Source organism: Salvelinus namaycush, chromosome 15 (assembly GCF_016432855.1).
Source record: "Salvelinus namaycush isolate Seneca chromosome 15, SaNama_1.0, whole genome shotgun sequence".
Classification (NCBI taxonomy): domain Eukaryota; kingdom Metazoa; phylum Chordata; class Actinopteri; order Salmoniformes; family Salmonidae; genus Salvelinus; species Salvelinus namaycush.
In genome coordinates this window covers 39,704,670-39,731,681 of record NC_052321.1, presented here as the reverse complement: position 1 = coordinate 39,731,681, position 27,012 = coordinate 39,704,670, and the positions used below count along the sequence as shown (strand labels likewise).

General features: G+C 44.6%; 1 protein-coding gene across 1 annotated transcript in view; it reads left to right on the top strand.

Annotated features, from left to right (window-relative positions):
• nrxn3a (neurexin 3a) overlaps positions 1-27,012 on the top strand; it is a 324,550-nt gene that overhangs the window by 7,649 nt on the left and 289,889 nt on the right. The window contains exons 2-4 of the mRNA XM_039009038.1: positions 15,720-16,013; positions 16,223-16,370; positions 17,530-17,913. Coding sequence (XP_038864966.1) covers positions 15,720-16,013; positions 16,223-16,370; positions 17,530-17,913 — 826 coding nt within the window. The remainder of the gene's footprint in view (positions 1-15,719; positions 16,014-16,222; positions 16,371-17,529; positions 17,914-27,012) is intronic.

The window sequence follows — 27,012 nt, the reverse complement described above, 5'->3', positions numbered from 1 at the left end:
TGTTTACGAAGCATGTGACAAATACATTTGATTTGACACACACAAACACACGCACACACATGCAAACCCGCACGTACACAGAAACACTGCTATCCTCCACACTGCACTCCCTGCCATTAACACTAATTTGCCTGCTGGCGATGCTCTTGTCCGTGCCATCAAACGCTATTATGGATAAATGTTTTGTTACCATGGCATCAGGTAGGCCCCCACGTCTCCCGCTATTGAAAAAAAAACACACACACACACACACACACACACACACACACACACACACACACACACACACACACACACACACACACACACACACACACACTGAAGCGTGACTTGGTAGCCGATTATTATGCCTTACATATGTGGACATAATAACAGTCTTTATGCCTCCTTTATCCTCCATAAGACGTCTCTGTGGTGTTCCTATCAGAGGAACACTGACTAAGAGACAGCCACAGCAGTTCTGTTGAAATAATGTCCAATTCAGTCATTGATACTTGTAATGTATTTCTAATCATCATAGAATCATATATGTATGTCATTTCTGAACGACAATACATTCTATTTCGTAGCATAATATAGTTACTGTTTATTTTGTTATTTGAAATCGTTTATATTGTGTGAAGCAAAATGTTTTGTTCTATATAATCACTTTCTAAACTAAACTAAACTGAAGTATAATCCAATTAATGAATTATTATATGAAAAGAGGTAAAACAATGTAGATGTGATTTGATTATCCATGTTTATATCTGTTCCACCTGTTTAACATTTAGTTAAGGTCTTTCCGTTTATCAGATTGCCATGTCTGTGTTACCAACAGAGTGGGATATTTACTCTCTGGGGAAGTTGTCTGATAACCAGTGTGATGTGGAGAAAGGTCGAGTCCTTAGATGACCATGCAGTCACCCTGTCTAAACAGCCCCAGGAAGACGTGTGTGTGTGTGTGTCTGCCCTCAGATCAGATCGAGTTGAGATTAGCTAGTCTAGCTCTAGCCAGTGGCCTGTGGCTGTCCCCATCCACACTGTCACACTCTTACCCCCTGTCAACAACACACTCCACACACACACACACACACACACACACACACACACACACACACACACACACACACACACACACACACACACACACACACACACACACACACACACACACACACACACACACACACACACACACACACACACACACAAATGCCTCACACCACTAGGTGCACTAGAAGTCTGACATATAGTACACGATATATACGAATTAGTAGATTCGGCTATTTCAGCCACACCCGTTGCTGACAGGTGTATAAAATTGTGCGCACCGCCATGCAATCTCCATAGACAAACATTGGCTGTAGAATGAACTTACTGAAGAGCTCAGTGACTTTCAACGTGGCACCGTCATAGGATGCCACCTTTCCAACAAGTCGTCAGTTTGTCAAATTTCTGCTCTTCTAGAGCTGCCCTGGTCAACTGTAAGTGCTGTTATTGTGGAAACGTCTAGGCGCAACAGCAGCTCAGCCAGGAAGTGGTAGGCCTCACAAGCTCGCAGAATGGGACCGCTGAAGCGTGTAGCTCGTAAAAATCGTCTGTCCTCTGTTGTAACACTCATTACTGAGTTCCAAACTGCCTCTGGAAACAAGGTCAGGCCAATGCATAGTGCCAACTGTAAAGTATGGTGGAGGAAGAATAATGGTCTGGGGCTGTTTTTCATGGTTCGGTTCAGGCCCCTTAGATCCAGTGAGGGAACATCTTAAAGTAACAGAATACAATGACATTCTAAACGATTCTTTGCTTCCAACTTTGTGGAAACAATTTGGGGAAGGCACTTTCCTATTTCAGCATGACATTGCCCCGTGCACAAAGTGAGGTCCATACAGAAATGGTTTGTCGAGATCGGTTTGGAGGAACTTGACTGGCCTGTACAGAGCCCTGACCTCAACCTCATCGAACACCTTTAGGATGAATTGGAACGCAGAAAGCGAGCCAGGCCTAATCTCCCAACATCAGTGTTCGACCTCACTAATGCTCTTGTGGCTGAATGGAAGCAAGTCCCCGCAGCAATGTTCAAACATCTAGTGGAAACCCTTCCCAGAAGAGTAGAGGCTGTTATAGCAGCAAAGGAGGGACCAACTCCATATTAATGCCCATGATTTTGGAATGAGATGTTCGACGAGCAGGTGTCCACATACTTTTAGTCATGCATTGTACAGTTGAAGTCGGAAGTTGACATACACCTTAGCCAAATACATTTAAACTCAATTTTTCACAATTCCTGACATTTAATCCTAGTAAAAATGCCCTGTCTTAGGTCAGTTAGGATCACCACTTCATTTTAAGAATGTGAAATGTCAGAATAATAGTAGAGAGAATGATTTATTCTCTCTACTGCTTTGTGATGGCCACTCCAATACCTTGACTTTGTTGTCCTTAAGCCATTTTGCCACAACTTTGGAAGTATGCTTGGGGTCATTGTCCATTTGGAAGACCCATTAGCGACCAAGCTTTAACTTCCTGACTGATGTCTTGAGATGTTGCTTCAATATATCCACAGAATTTTCTTTCCTCATGATGCCATCTACTTTGTGAAGTGCACCAGTCTCTCCTGTAGCAAAGCACCCCCACAACATGATGCTGCCACACCCGTGCTTCACGGTTGGGATGGTGTTCTTCGGCTTGCAAGCCTCCCCCTTTTTCCTCCAAACATAACGATGGTCATTATGACCAAACAGTTCTATTTTTGTTTCATCAAACCAGAGGACATTTCTCCAAAAAGTACAATCTTTGTCCCCATGTGCAGTTGCAAACCGTAGTCTGCCTTTTTTATGGCGGTTTTGGAGCATTGGCTTTTTCCTTGCTGAGCGGCCTTTCAGTTTCTGTCAATATAGGACTTGTTTTACTGTGGATATAGATACTTTTGTACCTGTTTCCTCCAGCATCTTTACAAGGTCCTATGCTGTTGTTTCTGGGATTGATTTGAACTTTTTCGCATATAAGTACGTTCATCTCTAGGCGATTTAACGCGTCTCCTTCCTGAGCGGTATGACGGCTGCGTGGTACCATGGTGTTTATACTTGCGTACTATTGTTTGTACAGATGAACGTGGTACCTTCAGGCGTTTGGAAATTGCTCCCAAGGATGAACCAAGGATGAACCTTTTTTCTGAGGTCTTGGCTGATTTCATTTTATTTTCTCATGATGTCAAGCAAAGAGGCACTGAGTTTGAAGGTAGGCCTTGAAATACATTCACAGGTGCACCTCCAATTGACTCAAAGGATGTCAATTAGCCTATCAGAAGCTTCTAAAGCCATGACATAATTTTCTGGATTTTTCCAAGCCGTTTAAAGGCACAGTCAACTTAGTGTATGTAAATGTCTGACCCACTTGAATTATGATACAGTGAATTATAAGTGAAATGATCTGTCTGTAAACAATTGTTGGAAAAATGACTTGTGTCATACACAAAGTAGATGTCCTAACCAACTTGCCAAAACTATAGTTTGTTAACAAGACATTTGTGGAGTGGTTGAAAAACAAGTTTTTATGACTGCAACCTAAGTGTATGTAAACTTCCGACTTCAACTGTATGTACAGGCCTGTGTGAGAGCATAGTGCTGGAGTTTGGAAAGCACCCCACCCTGTGGAATAAAATCACACTGCAGAGAGAGAGAGAGAGAATCTCTTGGCAGCGGCAGCTTGTCTCAGGATCTGGGCACCATTTGGTGTTTTATCTGTTTACCATCAGTCCCTGTTTTTATCCAAGATTGGTATACACCCATAACATGTGGGGGATTGGCATACAACCTCTAGTAGTATTGCTTTTGTAGTCGTGTCGCTAGGTTGTGACCCTAATAGTATAACAAGAACTCTCACTAACATTACTGACACAGGGTGACACAACCCCCAGTGCCCCCCTCCCCATCCCACCTCCACACACACACACACTCCAGCTGCCATCCCTACCCTCCAGTCTCAATGTCTATGCAAATCACTCCTCTTATGCCAGGGGCTAGCGCCATCCTTGAGCAGTGAGTGGTCTGGTCCCACAGACAGAACACACACACACACAAGTGTGCCCCCATACTGTGTGTGTGTGTACACCCGTACATACATACACACCCAGCATGCCAGGGGTGTGTTGCATCCTTGAGTGGTGTGTGTGTGTCGGTGGTGGTCTGTGCACAGTGGGGACCCGGGGCCATTAATTCCTGGAGAGCGGTGGGCAGGGCCGGCAGGCAGAGATTTATGGGAGAGGCAGACAGCTGTGGATGATTAATGCGTGTGTCACCAAGGGCCCCACTCAGCCCAGACACACACACACACACACACCGATGCAGGGGCCAGGAGGACGATATGGTGTGTGTGTGATTGTGTTTGAGGGCCAGAAGAGGGCCAGAGGAGCATGGACTCCTTTTGGAAATATGGAGGCAGTGCCTTAGAATACACACACACACACACACGTTTGTTTTACTATCCTTGTGGGGACCAAACAATTGATTCCCATTCAGAATCCTAAACCTTAACCTAACCTTAACCCCTAACCTTAAATCTAACCTTCACTCTTAACCATAACCCTAAACCTATCCCCTAATTCTAACCCTAACTCTAATTGTAACCCTTAACATAACCCCTAAGCCTAAAATAGCCTTTTTCCTTGTGGGGACCAACTTTTCCTTATTTTACTATCCTTGTGAGGGCTTCTGATAGTAAAACCAAAAAAACACACACGCCCCTCTTAGTAAAGCTGTATTATAAATACTGTGAGGTGTGCGATTCCAATGATGCTTGTGTTGAATGGGGTTTGGCCTTGGTTATACCCCTGTGTCGTTTCTCACACAGCCAGACAGTGTGTTGATGTCCGTCTCTCTCTCTGTCAGTCAGTGTGTCTCTCTCTCTTTGAGCGAGTGTCTGGTAGAGGAGATAACAGGCTGATGGAATTCTACTCTCCATATTCAAACACAAGTCATTTCTCATTTCTACATCCACATAGAACACAAACACACACACCTTGGTTATACCCTTGTGTCATTTCTCGCACAGCCAGACAGTGTGTTGATGTCCGTCTCTCTGTCAGTTTGTCTCAACCCCCATCCCACACACACACACACACATGCTTCTGAATCAGTCGTGTGGGCATACCTACAGTGTGTCACACAGACATTTTTGAATAGACAGAAGCTCAGTCTGTGCTTGTGCCTTCTCCTGTCTGTGCAAGAATCAGAGATCACTCACTTACTATCTGTTTGATTCACTTCTAATGCTTTATTCAGCTGGGAAACCTGCCCTCTGCATTTGTACTGCCCTGATTATTGTGGTGAGACCGGCAAGATATTTTTTTGTTTTTTTGTTTGTAGATGCCTTGCTAAAAGTGACTTGTCATCGTGTCAAGGTTTTCCCTCCGTGAGCTGATCGTTATTTGTATCCAACTGTAATATATTCAGCATTTTATCAGGAGGCAATTGGAGGAATGGGATTAGTAATGTGTAGCTATTGTACTTGTAAAATCAACTGGTCCCCAAGCGCAGGCAGCCTATTGTACTGCCGCTCAGTTTCAAATGTGCCTGAACAGATTGTCTCGCAGCCATTTCTCTCTGTCAACCTCTATAATCAGTCATACAGACAGGTCGGATGTTTGAATATGAAAAATGGTTAGAATATGAAAGATTGTAGGGAAGGCTAGGGCTACTGTGTATTATATTACATAAATCTCACATTTTTTGTGCGAGACAGGTGGTATCAAAAGAGAACGCAGTCTAAGGAGAATACTAAAACAGAGGATCATTGTGTTTTTAATAATACGAATGTCAAATGTAAAGTATTTGACATTCCAGAGAAGTTACCAAGACAGACAGAGAGAGAGACCGACAACAGACAGACAGACAAACAGACAGACAGACAGAGAGAGAGAGACCGACAAACAGACAGACAGAGAGAAAGAGAGACAGACAGAGAAAGAGTGAGAGAGGGCAGTTGAAATGTCACCGGGCACTGCCTTGACGCCTCATCACCGGCTCGGCAGGAATTAGCTAGCTGACATTTTACGTAGACGTCCGCCACCACTCCAGATGACAACGTCGCCTGGCGACCAAATTGCAAAGTGTCACTTTGTGTCAGACACGGGGAGACGTCTGAGCGTCTCACGGCTTGTGATGTCTGCAAATTACAGAGAAGCCGGCGGTTGAAACTTGATTTTGATAATGAAAAATGCTTCAGGTCGACGTGACAATGCGGATAAACGACGACAAACGACAGTGATAATATCGCAAATAATGATAATCACTGTCCAATCAGTGCGGAGGGATTTGCAGTGCTCTAGCTGGGGATCTTCAAGGTCGTAGTGAGATGGCCGCGGGTGACAGCTACTGATATCTGACAAAGGGATTTAGAGGGAAGCATATGTTGGTTGTTTAGTCTGGGGACTTCAGGGGACAATTGGACAGCTTTATTGTTTGTGTCTGTATTCTGTGTTGTGAGTTGTAGCACAGTTTTGTGTATTATTTGATGTAGCATGTGTATTAAGTTATAGAGTTTGTCTATTGTTTCGCTAACACCCAGCGTCATAACATGTTATGACACGGTCATAACCATGTTATAATGTCATAACAGCTGACATAACTTGTCAGCACCTGTCATAATATGGTCATAACACTGTCATGACCCATATATTTACAACTGTTGTGGCATATATTGTGTTATTTTATAGCTGGTTATGACACCTACATTAGTGTGTCAACACCCACATTTATTCAAATGTGTTTTTCCCTGTCAAGAAGTTTCCTTTCATTTGAAAGTTTTGTTTCTTAAGTCATTTGTTGTAAAAAAAAATATTTTGTCATTTTTTTTTCTATCATATTTTATACAGTGTCATAGAGCATTACAACCATCCTGTGTCACTATACTTGGAGTAAGAAAATGCACTTTATGACTGTCAAGAAGCATTATGACCATCATAATCATATAAGCCAGACAGGCCTATCACGTACATGCCCTTAATTCAGTCATCAGTCAAAAAGAGAGTATCTTGTCCTGCTCCTGAAATATGCTCCTGCATTCATCCCAGTCATCAGAAACAGAGCATTGGGGTAGGTGCATGCCTGACATCGGTGTGTGCACAATTACAATGATAATTTAATAAGGTCAATTTCAGAAATTTTTTCAAAAGATAAACATACTTTTGACAAAGTAGGCTATGGTGTAGTGCAGTGGTTCCCAAACTTTTTATAGTCCCGTACCCCTTCAAACATTCAACCTCCAGCTGTACCCCCTCTAGCACCAGGGTCAGCGCTCTCTCAAGTGTTGTTTTTTGCCATCATTATAAGCCTGCCACACGCACACTATACGATACATTTATTAAACATAAGAATGAGTGTGAGTTTTTGTCACAACACGGCTTGTGGGAAGTGACAAAGAGCTCTTATAGGAACAGGGCACAAATAATAATAATCAATCATTTTGCTCTTTATTTCGCCATCTTACATATAAAACCTTATTTGTTCATCGAAAATTGTGAATAACTCACCACAGGTTAATGAGAAGGGTATGCTTGAAAGGATGCACATAACTCTGCAATGTTGGGCTGTGTTGGAGAGAGTCTCAGTCTTAAATCATTTTCCACACACAGTCTGTGTCTGTGTTTAGTTTTCATGCTAGTGAGGGCTGAGAATCCACTCTCACATAGGTACGTGGTTGCAAAGGGCATTAGTGTCTTAACAGCGCAATTTGCCAAGGCAGGATACTCTGAGTGCAGCCCAATCCAGAAATCTGGCAGTGGCTTCTGACTAAATAAAATTCACAGAACCGCTTGTTGCAATTTTCGATGAGGCTCTCTTGTTCAGATATCAGTAAGTGGACTGGAGGCAGGGCATAAAAGGGATAACAAATCCAGTTGTTTGTGTCATCCGTTTTTGCATAATTGCGCACCCAACTCACTCAGGTGCTTCACTATATCACATTTGACATTGTCCGTAAGCTTGAGTTCATTTGCACACAAAAAAACATACAATGATGGAAAGACCTGTGTGTTGTCCTTGTTAATGCAAACAGAAAAGAGCTCCAACTTCTTAATCATTAGCCAAAATTTTGTCCCGCACATTGAATATAGTTCAGGAGAGTCCCTGTAATCCTAGATTCAGATCATTCAGGCGAGAAAAAACATCACCCAGATTGGCCAGTCGTATGAGAAACTCGTCATCATGAAAGCGGTCAGACAAGTGAAAATGATGGTCAGTAAAGAAAACTTTAAACTCGTCTCTCAATTTAAAAAAAATTGTCAATACTTTGCCCCTTGATAACCAGCGCACTTCTGTATGTTGTAAAAGCGTTACATGGTTGCTGCCCATATCATTGCATACTGCAGAAAATACATGAGAGTTCAGTGGCCTTGCTTTAACAAAGTTAACCATTTTCACTGTAGTGTCCACATCGTCTTTCAAGCTGTTAGGCATTCCCTTGGCAGCAAGAGCCTCTCGGTGGATGCTGCAGTGTACCCAAGTGGCGTCGGGAGCATCTGCTTGCACACGTGTTACCACTCGACTATGTCTCTCTGTCATGGCTTTTGCGCCATCAGTACAGATACCAACACATCTTGACCACCAAAGTCCATTTGATGTCACAAAGCTGTCCAGTACTTTAAAAATATCCTCTCCTGTTGTCCTGGTTTGCAGAAGAGGATGTCTTCCTTAATTGACCCCCCATAAATGTAACGGACATATACCAGGAGCTGTGCCAGGCCCGCCACGTCTGCTGACTCATCCAGCTGTAACGCATAGAATTCACTGGCTTGTATATGAAGCAGTGATTGTTTCAAAACATGTCACTGATTAGTCGTGAAACAGTGGTGTTTGATGGAGGCATTGTCTGTATAGTTTTTTGGGCCTTTTCCCACAGCATTGTCCCAGCCATATCCGCGGCAGCAGGAAGAATTAAGTCCTCCACAATAGTATGGGGCTTGCCTGTCCTAGCCACTCGGTAGCTCACCATACAGTATAAGACACTTCTAGCCCCTTCTTGTTAATGGTATCTGTTGCTTTTATACATGTCTTACTACTCAAAAGTTGTCTTAATTCTTGCTCAAAAACCTCCTGTGGCTTATTTTTCAAATTGGCATGTTTTGTTTCTAAATGTCTGCACAAGGGTGAAGGTTTCATCGAGTTGTGAGATAGTACTTTTGCACATATAACACACTGTGGCTGAGGAAAGGCACTACTCCCAATATAAGTGAAACCCAAATCAATGTAGTTCTCATCATATTTGCGCCTCTTCGATGGTCCAACGTCCCTGTTTGTTGTTTGGTGTTTTCCCGGGTAAGGGGGCAGTAGCTCTTTGGCTGTATCAGATTCACAACTGTCAGTGTCCATGCTAGCTGGGCTAACAACAAATGTAGAATTACTGATGCTAGCATTGGATTTTCTCGTGGAAGCAGAACAACTTGTGTCGTCGACAGGTGCAGGTGTAGTACTGCTTGTAGTATCAGTACTACCAGTAAAGGTGGTACGTGTCTTTTTTTAAACCATTTATCCATTTCCGAGCAAACGGAATGAGCAGCAGCTACGTTTAGCTACATACGGACTGTTAATGGAATTCCCGCGAGAAAGTAACGGTTAATGTGATTGGATGTTAATTATTTGACTAGGCTACCTGTATTTGACATTGTGTTGTTATTTCGCTGAACACTACAGTCGTGGCCAAAAGTTTTGAGAATGACACAAATATACATTTTCACAAAGTCTGCTGCCACAGTTTGTATGATTGCAATTTGCATATACTCCAGAATGTTATGAAGAGTGATCAGATGAATAGCAATTAATTGCGATGTCCCTCTAACTGAATCCCCAAAAAACATTTCCACTGCATTTCAGCCCTGCCACAAAAGGACCAGCTGACATCATGTCAGTGATTATCTCGTTAACACAGGTGTGAGTGTTGACGAGGACAAGGCTGGAGATCAGTCTGTCATGCTGATTGAGTTTGAATAACAGACTGGAAGCTTCAAAAGGAGGGTGGTGCTTGGAATCATTGTTCTTCCTCTGTCAACCATGGTTACCTGCAAGGAAACACATGCCGTCATCATTGCTTTGCTCAAAAAGGGCTTCACGGGCAAGGATATTGCTGCCAGTAAGATTGCACCTAAATCAACCATTTATCGGCTCATCAAGAACTTCAAGGAGAGCGGTTCAATTGTTGTGAAGAAGGCTTCAGGGCGCCCAAGAAAGTCCAGCAAGCGCCAGGACCGTCTCCTAAAGTTGATTCAGCTGCGGGATCGGGGCACCACCAGTACAGAGCTTGCTCAGGAATGTCAGCAGGCAGGTGTGAGTGCATCTGCACGCACAGTGAGGCGAAGACCTTTGGAGGATGGCCTGGTGTCAAGAAGGGCAGCAAAGAATCCACTTCTCTCCAGGAAAAACATCAGGGACAGACTGATATACTGCAAAAGGTACAAGGATTGGACTGCTGAGGACTGGGGTAAAGTCATTTTCTCTGATGAATCCCCTTTCCGATTGTTTGGGGCATACGGAAAAAAGCTTGTCCGGAGAAGACAAGGTGAGCACTACCATCAGTCCAGTTTCATGCCAACAGTAAAGCATCCTGAGACCATTCATGTGTGGGGTTGCTTCTCAGCCAAGGGAGTGGGCTCAGTCACAATTTTGCCTAAGAACACAGCCATGAATAAAGAATGGTACCAACACATCCTCCGAGAGCAACTTCTCCCAACCATCCAGGAACAGTTTGGTGACGAACAATGCCTTTTCCAGCATGATGGAGCACCTTGCCATAAGGCAAAAGTGATAACTAAGTGGCTCGGGGAACAAAACATCGATATTTTGGGTCCATGGCCAGGAAACTCCCCAGAACTTAATCCCATTGAGAACTTGTGGTCAATCCTCAAGAGAAGGGTGGACAAACAAAAACCCACAAACTCCAAGCATTGATTATGCAAGAATGGGCTGCCATCAGTCAGGATGTGGCCCAGAAGTTAATTGACAGCATGCCAGGGCGGATTGCAAAGGTCTTGAAAAAGAAAGGTCAACATTGCAAATATTGACTCTTTGCATCAACTTCATGTGATTGTCCATAAAAGCCTTTGACACTTATGAAATGCTTGTAATTATACTTCAGTATTCCATCGTAACATCTGACAGAAATATCAAAAAACTTTGTGGAAATTAATATTTGTGTCATTCTCAAAACTTTTGGCCACGACTGTAGATGGTTTAATTTTGTTTTTGGCAGTGAAACAAGGCTACTCAGACGAGGGAAAAAACCTCACCCAAATGTATAGCCCCGTTGGAAAATATAAATGGACTGTTTGAAAATGTGAAGAAGAATTGTTATAATTTTTTATTTAAATGTGAATCACATTTTTATTTGGCATACCCCTGATGGAATTGTGTGTACCCCAGTTTGGGAATAACTGGTGTAATGGAATGTTTTGCCTTGTGTGGTAGGTTTTGTGGGTTTTGACACAACTGTAGGTGTCATAACCAGCCATAAAATAATGCAGTATATGTCACAACAGGTCTAAATATATGTGTCATGACAGGTTATGTCAGCTGTTATGAAATATTATGTCCATGTCATAACGTGTTATGACGCTGGGTGTCAAGTAAAGTATTACCATTGTTTCATTATGTCTATACATCTTTATATCTGTGTATTTCATAGAGTTGCCAATTGGCTGCTGCTCATTACTTATTTAAAAAAAAAATAATTGTTACCTTCATTTAACTAGGCAAGTCAGCATTTTCAATGACGGCCTAGGAACAGTGGGTTAACTGCCTTGTTCAAGGGCAGAACGACAGATTTTTACCTTGTCAGCTCGGGGATTCGATCTTGCAACCCTCCGATTACTAGTCCCTGCCGCCCCTTACGTTGCTCCCACCTAAAGCTACATAATATCTGCCTGTGTACAGCAGTGTACCATGAATGTGTCGGCATACAGTATGTTAGCGGGGGAGTTGCATTTTTCATGCTCCTGTCTCATCTGTGTGTGTTTGTTCTCTGACCGGAACTAATCTCACAACAATGACATTTCACCCCTCTTTCAACTGTCAACCACTGAAACTTTAAACAAGTTACAGTGCATGTGTCATGGCTCCAATCAACTGAGGCTCATGAAGGGGAAAAAAATAATTTTCTATTTGATTGCACGAGACAAACTGTTTTGCACCAAATGTCGCAGTGAGTTTGTGAGATAATGTTGCTGCTGAATGAAAGTGAAGATGACCATATGACATAGTACCGTCCGGATTTTGCCGTAAAGCCAAAGCTGGCCTTGACTCCAACTATCAACACCTCCAACTTTAAACAACTCACTGTTCTTATAGGGACTATTACGGAGCAACTCAGGTCACGCTCTCTCACCATGGAGTTGTGAAGGTTTTCCAACAAAACCCATTCTCAGTGCGTTGATGAATGGATGAGGCCGAGTTTGTTTTGGGATGAAATCCCGGCCCGGTGGCAGTAACGTATGAGTGTATTAGGAAAGAGAAAATCAGGGGGGAGGGATGGGGGATGGAGAGATCGATAGAATTTCAGGTGTGGAGGGCAGCAGATAAAAACCTTGCACCAAGGAGGAGATGAAGAGGTCTGTGGGCCTCATCTGAAGATCGATAATGGAGCAATGCTGGCATATGGGACATTTTATTTAGCTTATTTTACTGGAATATTTCTGTGGGATAAACCGTCCTTGAGATGAATCATTTTATTACCCAAGACAACAGTAGTTATACCTTCTTGGAGTCATTATAGCCAAAATGTGGATGACTTACAAAGACCCCGTTTAATGATCTAACGAGAAAATCAGTTCTGTATAACAGGTCCTTAGGGATGGAGAAAATATGATATTTTAACGCAATGTCATGTTACTGTGTTTCTTCGGTCAGATTCATCTCTACATTGGAACTGTGTATTGACAGATAAGTCAGAACTGAATATATGCCGCACATATGCATCCCACTATCTTTCTATACAGTTAATAGACAGACACTATGGTTCTTCCAAACTCCTTAGTGAGAGAAACAGTCTCCCTCAGCAGTATTTTACTGTCAGCCCTGATTAGGAAATGACTGTAGGGACTTTGTCATGTCTGACTGCTTATAAAAACATACTGCGCATTAACTTACAGAAACACTTCCATAACTCACACAAACTCAATTAGGATGTGGAGGCGTGAGCGGCATAACCACTTATCTTGTGTGTTTACGCGATATAGGAGCGGAGACAGAATGAGAGCAGCATAGTAGCCACGGTGATCTGCTCTCTGTCCCTATATGTTCCTCTGAAATGGGGACTGAGGGAGGGAAGCTGCATTGGACCAACTTAAAGCCTTTAAAGCTAACGTCGTCACAAAATGGCCACCGTTTACGGTCCTTAGTGTAGCTATTTCTGTTTGTTGACACACACATGCACACTGCTTAGGTTCGACTTAGGTAACCTAACGATTAAGAACGTTGGGCCAGTAACCGAAAGGTCTCTGGTCCAAATCCCTGAGCCGAGTAGGTGAAAAATCAGTTTAGGTGCTCTTGAGCAAGGCAATTTTAACCCTAATTGCTCATGTAAGTCCCTCTGGATAAGAGTCTACTAAATAGGATATGATATGTAAATGTTAAGACTGTATTTAAAAGTAGTGTTGTCTTATTCTAGTTCCTTGGGTGATACTGTACGTAAAATAACTGTAATAGTCATTATTATTATTATTATTGGAACTAGCTGCCAATACAGTGTGTGTGTTTTCCTGGTGTTACTACGATGTTGTAACCTCAGTGTGGTTTTGTTTAGGTAAAACTTCCGCCCTAGGAGGATGGTATTCATGATCGCTGGGATAAACCCTCTAGATTCCGGAAAGGATGGAAGCATTTCTGGCTGGCTGGCTGGCAGGCTGGCAGGCAGGCAGGCAGGCAAGCAGGCAGGCAGGGATTTGACATCTCCGGGCCCTTGACCTCCTTTAGAGAGGAATAAGAAAGACAATCTCCTGGTCGGTGGGTCGGGTGGTGGGACGCGTCTCCTTCAGGCACCAGAGGGACGAGTTGATTTACTGTCAAATCTGCCGGATTATCAATAATCTCACACAGACCCCGATCTACTCACAGAGAGCTGTGTGCTCACTCACGCACCCAGAGAGTGAGAGGTTGTTTGTGTGTGCGAGCGTGCATGTTAGTTTGTGTGTGTGTGTGTGTGCAAAGGTGTGTAAGCATGTTCGTACTTTGCTCAAAACAGGCTACCCAAGAAAAAGAGAAGGGCTTCTGTTCTGCCTAGAGAACTACAAAAAAATGCTTCAATTTTCCACTTGAGCAGATTTCAATTTACACACACATCCCCCTCTGTCTCTCTGTCCTCTGGGTTATTGACAGCATTAAGACTGCTGTGATAAAAGATTGGCCACTTAGTGGAACTCGGGCTTTGTTTTTCTCTGCTAAGGACACTCACTCACAGAATGGCAAGGTTGGCTATAGTGAACTGTCAGTGTTGTCACTGGTGGGTGTACCTCTCTGATGAAGGATCTAATACCCAAATAGGTTGGTTTGTAGTTTATGAAGAAATTTTTTCCTATTTAATTGAACCCTGTTGCCCTCTAAGAGGGACTGGATGTTTCTTAAAGAGGTGTGGTGCCTAGAATCATTGTGTTTATGTGTGGCAGACATACTGCGTCTAGGGCCAGAGCATTACATCAGCCTCTCAAAGCAGCCAAGGGCAGCCAGCTACTCAATTCCCCTTTAAAACAGAGCTGGGCCACCACAACTGTGTGTGTGTGTGTGTGTGTGTGTACGGGCACTACTGCTCAGCTGTGTGTGTGTGCGCGCTCCTGCGTTCACGTGTATGTCTCCCACCCTTTTGTGGAGCCATTAGCATTGCTATCAGGAAGAGCAGACCCTGATGTATATGTCAGACCACTGAGAGTCAATTACCTCAGCCAGAGACAGCCATTGTGTTTGTCTGTGTGCCCTGGCCTATTGGTATTTAATACAGATATATTAATACAGCCGACTGACTGATCAACATGAACTTTACCTGGCACTCTTGGAGAGACGACACCACCCCGAAAGTCTGACATTAACAAACTGTTATCTTTGAGTGTTTTATTATACACTGACTGTACAAAACATTAGGAACACCTTCCTAATATTGAGTTGCACCCCCCTTTTGCCCTCAGAACAGCCTCAATTCGCCGGGACATTGGCTCTACACGGGCTAGAAAGCGTTCCATAGGGATTCCCATGTTGACTCCGATGAATCCCACGGTTGTGTCGAGTTGGTGGCCCATTCTTGACACACATGGGAAACTGCAGCAGCATTGCAGTTCTTCACTCAAACCGGGCACCTACTACCATACCCCCCCCCCCCCCCCCCAAAGGCACTTAAAACTTTTGTCTTGCCCGTTAACCCTCTGAATGGCACACACACACACAACCCATGTCTCAAGGCTTAAAAATACTTCTTTAACCGGTCTCCTCCCCTTCATCTACGCCTATTGAAGTGATACAAAAGGGGATCGTAGCTTTCACCTGGGTCCACCTGGTCTGTCTATTTCATGGAAAGAGTTTTTAATGTTTTGTACACTCAGTGTATATTTGTTACGATCAGTTAATGATGTGATATTTTTCTTTACGGTGAAGGTAATGATGAAGACTGGATACAGAGGTTGACGTTAAAAGGTTTGCAATAACTTACTTTGACCATACCTTGAAAATGACCACAACCTCTGTCTCCCTTCTACCAATCTCTCCGTCCAGGTGGTCTACAAGAATAACGATATCCGTCTGGAGCTCTCCCGTCTGGCCCGCATCGTAGACCCTAAGATGAAGATCCAGGGGGACGTGGTCTTCAAGTGTGAGAACGTGGCCACCCTGGACCCTATCTCCTTCGAGACCCCCGAGGCCTACATCAGCCTGCCCAAGTGGAACACCAAGAGAATGGGCTCCATCTCCTTTGACTTCAGGACCTCGGAACCCAACGGACTCATCCTGTTCACCCACGGCAAGCCCCAGGAACGCAAGGAGGCCCAACGCAGTCAGAAGAACACCAAGGTAAGCCAATGAATGACGAATGAATCAAACAAACCATTCACTTTAGCCTTTAGGTAAAGCTATGTCTAAAACTGTAAATAATCCATTCAATAGTGTAAGTAAGAAACAAAACATCTGCGTTCAAGGATCTTGGATTTATATATCCTTTTTTTGTAAAGATATGTGTTGTACCCCTATGATGAACTAAACACCTTGACGATCTATCTCAGGTCGACTTCTTTGCGGTGGAGCTGCTGGATGGCAGTCTATACCTACTGTTAGACATGGGCTCTGGGACCATCAAGGTCAAAGCCACCCAGAACAAGGTCAACGACGGGGCCTGGTACCACGTGGACATACAGAGAGATGGACGCTCAGGTGAGTCCTCTTTACCCTCCTCTCCCACTCTCTACTCCCCTATCCCCATCTCTCTATCACTACCTTCTCTCACTCTCTCTGAGTGTGTGTGTGTGTGTCTGTGTGTGTGTGTGTGTGTGTGTTGTTGTATTGATGTGAGTGCAGCGTATCACTCTCTGCCCAGTGCTGGGCCTGTGAGGGTCTCAGAGGGCAGACAGGCTGTTAGACAAGGCTGGGATGACATGGCCAGGTGACTCACTGCAGCACATATTACTGCTATTGATCTACCGCTGCCGCCATACACACATGGGCACACACACACATGGCTGCACATATACACACACACAGATGAACACAGAAGCGCGTATACACACTGTTCAAGCTCTCCATCGCACTCTGGATCTGAGTTAAGGACACACAGAGAGGCCACACACACTCTGCTGCTTGGCTTGAGACATAAACAGAGATAAGCCTGCCATACAGCAGTGTCTGCGCTGTAACTGTCTCTCAGTTCTCTCTCACTCTCTTGTTCTATCCCTCTCTCCCTCTCTCGGAGGTCTACTATAATCACAAAGCTCATATATCGTAACCTAAGCTGTGAGACTCTATTTGACAGAGAGAGCGTCAGGAAACCCTGTGCCCTGTATCAATACCTTACTCAGACAGTGGATTACCAATGCGTTATGCTATACTCAACATCTTCAGCATCTCAAAGGCTGTCAGCCGTCAAAACTCTACCGTCATTGTAGACGAGTGTGGAAAAGTAACGATACGCTGGCCTAGTAAAGCGAGGTGACAGCTACTGTAGCTAGCATAGTAACCTTTTTGAAAATACTGTATTTATTGAGCACACAGATTCCAATTGGGCCCACATAGGCTAGAACAGGGGTATTCATTTCTAACCCTATGAGGTCCGGAGCCTGCTGGTTTTCTGTTCTACCAGATAATTAGTTGCACCCACCTGGTGTCCCAGGTCTAAATCAGTCCCTGACGAGTGGGGAAAATTGAAAAATGCATTGGAACTGGCTTTGAGATCCAGATTTGAGTTTGAGGAGGCTAGTTTGGAAACCCCTGCCCTACTGTGCATGGGAGTACTGTCTTATCTTACAATGATAGAAATACAACGTCAAAATGTTCTATTTCATTCTGTGGTTTTAAACCGTCTCCTCACCCTCTCCAGGCACCATCTCAGTCAACAGCCGGCGCACCCCGTTCACAGCCAGCGGTGAGAGTGAGATCCTTGACCTGGAAGGAGACATGTACCTGGGGGGTCTACCCTCGGACCGTGCCAACCTCATTCTGCCCACCGAGCTGTGGACCGCCATGCTCAACTATGGCTACGTGGGCTGCGTGCGCGACCTCTTCATCGACGGGCGCAGCAAGGACATCCGACAGATCGCTGAGGCTCAGAACGGGGCGGGCATCAAGCCGTCGTGCAACAAGGTGGTGGGGAAACAGTGCGAGAGCTACCCGTGTAAGAACAGAGGCGTCTGTAAGGAGGGATGGAACCGGTTTATCTGTGATTGTACCGGCACGGGGTACTGGTCACGCACCTGCGAGAGAGGTAGGTGGAGGCGATTGATTTGTGTGTTTTTCATGCGTACTTGTGGGTGTGTGTTCTGACTGTGTACAGTGCATTCGGAAAGTATTCAGACCCCTTGACTTTTTCCACATTTTGTTACGTTACATCCTTATTCCCCCCCCCCCCCCCCCCCCCCCCCCCCCCTCAGTTTTTTGGAAATGTTTGCAAATGTATTAATAAATAAAAAACTGAAATATTACATTTACATAAGTATTCAGACCATTTACTCAGTACTTTGTTGAAGCATCTTTGGCAGCGATTACAGGCTCGAGTCTTCTTGGGTATGACGTTACAAGCTTGGCACCCCTGTATTTGGGGAGTTTGTCCCATTCTTCTCTGCAGATCCTCTCAAACTCTGTCAGGTTGGATGGGGAGCGTCACTGCACAGCTATTTTCAGGTCTCTCCAGAGATGTTTGATCGGGTTCAAGTCTGGACTCTGGCTGGGCCACTCAAAGACATTGAGACTTGTCCCAAAGCCACTCCTGCGTTATCTTGGCTGTGTGCTCAGGGTCGTTTGAAGGTGAACCGTCATCTCAGTCTGATGTCCTGTGCGCTCTGGAGCAGATTTTCATCTAGGATCTCTCTGTATGTTGCTCTGTTCATCTTTGCCTCGATCCTGACTAGTCTCCCAGTCCCTGACGCTGAAAAACATCCTCACAGCATGATGTTGCCTCCACCATGATTCACCGTAGGGATGGTGCCAGGTTCCCTCCAGACGTGACGCTTGGCATTCAGGCCAAAGACTTCGATCTTGGTTTCATCAGACCAGAGAATCTTGTTTCTCATGGTCTGAGAGTTCTTTAGGTGCCTTTTGGCAAACTCCAAGTGGGCTGTCATGTGCCTTTTTTACTGAGGGTTGGCTTCCGTCTTGCCACTCCACCATAAAGGCCTGATTGGTGGAGTGCTGCAGAGATGGATGTCCTTCTGGAAGGTTCTCCCATCTCCACAGTGGATCTATAGAGCTCTGTCAGAGTGATCATCGGGTTCTTGGTCACCTCCCTGACCAAGGCCGTTCTCCCCCGATTGCTCAGTTTGACTGGGCGGCCAGCTCTAGAAGAGCCTTGGTGATTCCAAACCTCTTCCATTTAAGAGTGATGGATTCCACTGTGTTCTTGGGGACCTTCATTGCTACAGACATTTTTTGGTACCCTTCCCCAGATCTGTGCATCGACACAATGCTGTCTCAGAGCTCTATTGACAATTTCTTCGACCTCATGACTTGGTTTTTGCTCTGACGTGCGCTGTCAACTGTGGGACCTTATATTGACAGGTGTGTGCCAAATCATGTCAAATTAATTGAGTTTACCACAGGTGGACTCCAATCAAGTTGTAGAAACATCTCAAGGATGATCATTGGAAACAGGGTGCACCTGAGCTCGATTTCGAGTCTCATAGCAAAGGGTCAGAATACTTATATAAATAAGGTATTTCTGTTTTTTCTAAAAACCTGTTTTTGCTCTGTCATTATGGGGTATTGTGTGTAGATTGATTAGATTTGTATTTATTTAATCAATTTTAGAATAAGGCTTTAATGTAACAACATTTGGAAAAAGGGAAGGGGTATGAATACTTTCCGAATGCACTGTATGTGCGTGTGTGTGTGTGTTTTTCTTGTTTTGTTGTGTGGATTTGATTTACATTTACGCCATTTAGCAGACGCTCTAATACGGAACGACTTACAGGAGCAATTAGGGTTAAGTGCCTTGCTCAAGGGCACATTGGCAGATTTTTCACTTAGTCTGCTCATTTACTGTTTTCTTCCTGTGAAATGGTTTATTAAAACATTAGTGGGCCTTTGGCCGTGCGCCACGTGTCAGAGGGAGGTTAAGGCTCTAGAGGAGGTTGTGGTGATGGCTGTATTGTTGACACTGTTGAAAGATTAATGTGGTTTCTGCCCTTTTCCTGTGAACTTTACTCTGCCCAAGGCAATCCGGTGTTAAAGTTTCATGACCAGTTTCCAAATTGCATCGCTTGTTTTCAAAGTGTAAAAGAAAACAGTACTTTTTATTCACCCCCACCCCCCATTTTTCCTTATTTTTTTTGTCAGGACTTGAGGGTGTTGCATGTGTTTCAATACAATGTTCCATCTCTTTCTCGCTCTCACCTTTATCAACTCCTATAGTTACTTGCTGTGTCACGTCTCTATGACTTCTCTGTCTCTCTCTCCCAATCACACAATCACAGCCAGAGGATATACAGTACAGGCCCATTACTGGAGAAAATATACCACAGTAATACACTATACTGTAAACCTACTGCTTATTAATGGAAACACATACTTATCGATCCCCTCCATCCCTCCCTCCTTTTATCTCCCTCCGTTACAGACACATATTGTAAATCAGGCCGTCTTTGGCGCTATTCTTAGGGTCAACCCACATAAGACCTGCACTTGTGAGGGAAAACACTTATTGCAAACACCAGCGAAAGGGTTGGAATTACAGCTGCGTGGCCATATCGATATCTATTATGGAATCTATTCGTCTAATGTGGGAGATAAAAGGTTCCGGAGTCTGTGGAACTGCCTCTTTACAAGGTCACCTGTATATGACACCTCTGAAAACACACAGGATAAGTAGGTTTCTTTAAATATGTGCTCGTGTCGCAGTACAATAGATCAGTGAAATGTATTCAGGATAAATCCATTCTGCATGAGCAACACTGAGAAATGAGAGGAGATGTCTGACGAAGGATTGCTGTGCGAGGCGTATGTCTTTTAGGGGTTTGTCTTTTTAGACCTTAGTTTACACAATCTTGTGTAATATAAGCTGTTTTGAAGTGTGTCGTTGGAATCCGCTTTGCTTCCGTAATGTTTTGGCATGGAACAAAGCACTATGGTAATAAAGTTGAAGAACAGAGCATTTCGCTTCACTAATTTGATTAGAACAGAACGCATGACATGAAGGTACATTCCTCCGCTTCGATTATCTTTGTTGTGTGTGTGTGTGTGTGTGTGTGTGTGTGTGTGTGTGTGTGTGTGTGTGTGAGAGTGTGTGTGTGTGTGTGTGTGTGTGTGTGTGTGTGTGTGTGTGTGTGTGTGTGTGTGTGTGTGTGTGTGTGTGTGTGTGTGTGTGTGTGTGTGTGATATCAGTGTGTGTGTTCTGTGTTGATGCTATGAATGATTATGGGTAGGCAGAGCCCAGGCAGGCGATAGCAGTGCCTGTGCTAGAGCTTGATGTCACAGCCGGCTGGCTACAGCCTTGGAGTTAATGGCTGTTGACTCGGGCACTGTAAAGGTCATCTAACCCAGGCCCTGGGAGAGAGAGGCCACGGCCAGGACCCCATGGCTCCACAACAGCATCACAGTGCCACGCACACAGCCAAGCACGCACATTGACGCACGCTCCTACGCGCGCGCGCACACACACACACACACACATATGGACTCACATGCACACACACACTCTTCTCCCCCAGTTTGTCAGATAGCGATAGTGATGTATGTTATTACTCATGCATGGAGAAGTCCTGGGGTTAGAGAAAAGTCTCTTATTTCAATGGGTTTTCAAAAGATTCCAGGAGATTTCCTATGGATTGATCAAAAGCGTGCCTGAAAACCAATTAATGCATTTGACAAATTATTCCAGACGCTTTTACCATATCTAATAATGGCTTGGAGATAACATCTTTATCCAGCTCCGTTCCACTATTCATCCTCCAGTTTCAGTTTAATCTCATTTTGACTTTGGAGGAAAACTTTGTGTGTGAGAGAGAGAGAGAGAGAGAGAGAGAGAGGGGTGGGAGAGAGAGAGGGACAGAGAGGGAAAGCGAGAGAGAGGTCAATCAGATATGAAAGCTAACTGTTCACCTCTAATCAGTGTGTAAGGGATATTGGTCTATTGAAATACAAACATAAAGAAATGAGAAATGCAGGGAGGTCTGTATGAGTGGGTTTATTAACATAATATTATTTTCAGTCATTTCAGGTTAGAAACAATATTGAAATAGTCTGTATTTTCTCTCCTTAGCTGTCCAGTGAGTACTCTCCCTTTTCTAGTAATACATGTCTTAATTGTGAAGGTAAATTATGCAATGTAACTAGTTTACTAAAGCTTCCATTTTCATGACAGCATGCGCGCACACACACACACACACACACACACACACACACACACACACACACACACACACACACACACACACACACACACCATCCCTCCACTCCACAGGGCTACCATTTGTCAGATGGTTATCAGATTGGACAGAGGTTATGACACCTCAAGGTCCGACTGAAGTAATGACCCCCGCCACAGCTTCCTGTTTCCTGTTTTGTCAAATCGTTGGCCACACCAGGGTGAGGGATATGCTACCCAGCAGGCTGGCACCTTCTCCGTTGACACGACAAATGTTGTTTTGCATTGTATTATCTCCCACATGTCTTCTTCTCTATAAACCTCTCTCTACCAAAACATTCTACTTCTCTTACACCGCTCTATGGAGCACTGTCCTTTTCCTAACAGCTAACAACCATGTCACTGCATAGAAGGCCTACCTGAAGGCTGACCGAACTTCTTAACCGAAGTTACTCTTACCCAAAATCTCAGGGTTTAGATAGGTGTTCATGAGACTTTCAAGGTCTGAATATTCCGGGTTATTTTGCTCGATTTTTTTTTTTAACCAAGCAACAGAAGGTTGTGTCTATGCTGGTAAAGTATCTTGGTTCTGGTTAGTTTATAGAGGATCATATATCTCTGACGGATCCTGCAGATTGAACAAAAATATATACACAACCTGCAACAATTTCAACGATTTTACTGAGTTACAGTTCATATAAGGAAATCGGTCAATTGAAATGAATTCATTATGCCCTGATCTATGGATTTCACATGACTGGGCAGGGGTGCAGCCACCCACTGGAGGGCCAGGCCCAGCCAATCAGAATTTATTTTCCCCCTGCAAAAGGGCTTTATTACAGACAGAAATAATCCTCAGTAGGGCCTCCTGAGTGGCGCAGTGGTCTCAGGCACTGCACCGCAGTGCTAGCTGTGCCACTAGAGAGGCTCTGTCGCAGCCAGCCGCGACCGGGAGACCCATGGGGCGGCGCACAATTGGCCCAGCGTCGTCCGGGTTACGGGAGGGTTTGGCTGGCAGGGATGTCCTTGTCCCATCGCGCACTAGCGACTCCTGTGGTGGGCTGGGCGCAGTGCACGCTGACACGGTCGACAGGTGTACGGTGTTTCCTCCGACACATTGGTGCGGCTGGCTTCCAGGTTAAGCGGGCATTGTGTCAAGAAGCAGTGCGGCTTGGTTGGGTTGTGTTTCTGAGGACGCACGGCTCTCGACCTGCGCCTCTCCCGAGTCCGTACGAGAGTTGCAGCTTTGAGACAAGACTGTAACTACCAATTGGATACCATGAAATTGGAGAGAAAAATGGGTAAATTTAAAAAAAAATAATAATACTCCTCAGTTTCATCAGCTATCCGGTTGGCTGGTTTCAGATGATCCAGCAGGTGAAGAAACCGGATGTGGAGGTCCTGGGCTGGCGTGGTTACATGTGGTCTCTGGTTGTGAGCCGGTTGGACGTACAGCCAAATTCTCTAAAATGACATTGAAGGCAGCTTATAATAGAGAAATTAACATTAAATTATCTGGCAACAACTCTGGTGGACATTCCTGCAGACAGCATGCCAATTACATACTCCCTCAAAACTTGAGACATCTGTGGAATTGTGTTGTGTGACAAAACTGCACATTTTAGAGTGGCTATTTAATTTCCCCAGCACAAGGTGCACCTGTGTAATGATCATGCTGTTTAGTCAGCTTCTTGATATCCCACACCTGTCAGGTGGCTGGATTATCTTGGCAAAGGAGAAATGCTCACTAACAGGGATGTAAACAAATTTGTGCACAAAATTTTAGAGAAATTAGCTTTTTGTGCGTATGGAAAATGCGTTTATATTTTTGTTCAGTAAACAAAAAGCTGTTCTTAAAAAAGTCTTTGAGTTGGCGCTTCATCCGCCACTGTTCTCCCGGGTTAGAAGAGAGAATGTCCACTGCAGAGAGAGGGAGTGACAAAGAGAAGAGGGCAAATATTTGAATAAATTGATTTGGTTTGAGTTGAGGTAAAGTGATGACTGCGGTTGAGTTGGAATTGCTAAAGGAGACACATCCAACGCTCAAGACTGTTCTCGCTCTTTCTTTATTTTTCTCTCTTTTGCTCTTTCCCACCATCTCCGCCTCTTTCTCCGTATTTCTGTTGCTCCATCTTGGTCTTCAACTCTCTTTCTTTCTCTCCATCTCGTTCTGTCTCTCTATGCCTTTTTTCTATCTCTCACCCGCTCTGTCTCTGTTTCTCTCTCTGCTTCGTCTGTTCATCCCCTCAGCTCTGTTTCAGTGACTAGAGCAGGCTACAGTCGATATGCGATAAGTGAAAAGGTAATCCCTGTCCTCCTATATTCCTCCTCTATCCCCCTCTCTCTCTCTCCTTTTTTTAGCATCTACAGTAATTCAGTGTCAAGGTTATTTTCTGATGTATTACATGGACCTATTATCAGGCAACGATAATTGTGTGTGTGTGTGTGTGTGTGTGTGTGTGTGTGTGTGTGTGTGTGTGTGTGTGTGTGTGTGTGTGTGTGTGTGTGTGTGTGTGTGTGTGTGTGTGTGTGTGTGTGTGTGTGTGTGTGTGTGAGAGAGAGAGAGCGATCATGTGGGTATGTCAATATGAGTCTGACTGGGGGTGTTGTGTATTGTTATTTGTGGATCCAGAGATTCCCACACAGCTGAAATGTGTGTAGGATACAAACAGGGCAGTCTCTTCATTGTAGAGTGGGTAAAATACTGCTTCGTCAATGTGTATCGACCCTGTAAAAGGAAATGGACCTGCCCAAGAGAGAGAAACATGCCACACATAAATCTGGGTCTGTGACACACACAGGCGCAAAGATGCACACAGACACACACATGCATGGACGCACATGCAGACACATTGATGAGCTTCCTTTACCAGTTTAGGGCCATAATAGACCTAGCAACCTTGGCATGTTTGTTTTAATACTGGTTGGATACAGGTTTATTTCTGGTGGCTGAAGATGTATACAGGTTTATTTCTGGTGGCTGAAGAAGTCTTGTGCAGTGTTATTCCAGTCTCCCTAATCCTGCCTTTGTAGTGTGTGTGTGTGTGTGTGTGTGTGTGTGTGTGTGTGTGTGTGTGTGTGTGTGTGTGTGTGTGTGTGTGTGTGTGTGTGTGTGTGTGTGTGTGTGTGTGTGTGTGTGTGTGTGTGTGTGTGGCTGAACGTGTGTTTAGGAGCCAGTCCTCCAGTTCGTTACATAAACACCACAAATTCCTCTGTGTTGCCCGAGGAATGAGAGCGTGTGGGGGAGGATGCGCCTCTCTCCATTCCTCCCTTCATCCCCTAAACATCTCCCTTCATGCCCTCTAAATGTCTTCTTCCCATTCCTTTATCCAGTCTTTTATCATCTCCTCTGCCCATTCCAGTGTCTGCATTGCTCTTTCTTCTCTGTTTCCGTCTCCTCATCCCTCTCTCTCCACCTCTCTTCCTCTATCCCTCTCCAGGGTTCTACAGAAACGTTTCCCACCTCTTTCAGTTGGAGGCACCAGCACATGATTTGGTCACACACATTTGTTTTGGGGGGGGGGGGGGGGGCGGGCTTGTGTCTCATAATGTCTCATCATTCCATACATAACCAGGCTAATAATGACTAGCCATCTTTTACATTAGCATGCCCTTGTGTTTTTACACTGAGCTTGATAGATTTACCGTAACAGCAAAGAAAAGAGACTGTTAACATAAAGTGCAGACGCGGATTTATTGCAGATTTCAAATTGCCATGTGTTTTTTTTCTGCAAAATCCTGTAGAGGGCAGAATTAGAAAAAAACTATACTTGATACCAAATCGACAGCATGTGTACCATGGCAATAAGAAAGAAAGCGGGGACTGTGATTTCCCTGTTTTTTTTCTTCAGGTTTTGTCTCTCAAAATCACACATTTTCATAGAAAAACAAAAAAATGTGATGTCTATGCCAACAACAAAGCTTAAACCACATTAGGGGACCATTTCTTAGGTCTGGAAAAAATCTGAATAATTTAGATTTTTTTTGTGTAGTTACCCTTTAATTCAGATGAACACCAGCCAGACTGTAGTGTAGAGCACTTGTGAGGGAGTTATCAAAACAAATGGCCTCTGGATTTATGCAAATAATCATGATTCTCCCAGAGAATACATGGCGCCGCCAGAGATGGTCACCTCGCTTTGCGTCCTTAGGAAACTATGCAGTATTTTGTTTTGATCATATCACCTCCAGCCTACCTGATACCCTAGACCCACTCCAATTTGCTTACCGCCCCAAAGGTCCACTGACGATGCAATCTCCATCACACGGCACACTGCCCTATCCCATCTGGACAAGAGGAATACCTATGTAAGAATGCTGTTCATTGACTTCAACTCAGCATTTAACACCATAGTACCCTCCAAACCCGTCATTAAGTTCGAGACACTGGGTCTCGACCCCGCCCTGTGCAACTGGGTACTGGACTTCCTGACGGGCCGCCCCCAGGTGGTGAGGGTAGGTAACAACATCTCCACCCCGCTGATCCTCAACACTGGGGCCCCACAGGGGTGCGTTCTCAGCCCTCTCCTGTACTCCCTGTTCACCCATGACTGCGTGGCCATGCACGCCTCCAACTCAATCATCAAGTTTGCAGACGACACTACAGTGGTAGGCTTGATTACCAACAACGACGAGACGGCGTACAGGGAGGGGGTGAGAGCACTTGGAGTGTGGTGTCAGGAAAATAACCTCTCACTCAACGTCAACAAAACAAAGGAGATGATCATGGACTTCAGGAAACAGCAGAGGGAGCATCCCCCTATCCACATCGACGGGACAGTGGTGGAGGTGGAAAGTTTTAAGTTCCTCGCCGTACACATCACGGACAAACTGAATTGGTCCACCCACACAGACACCGTGGTGAAGAAGGCGCAACAGCGCTTCTTCAACCACAGGAGGCTGAAGAAATTTGGCTTCTCAACAAAAACACTCACAAACTTTTACAGATGCACAATCGAGAGCATCCTGTCGGGCTGTATCACCGCCTGGTACGGCAACTGCTCCGCC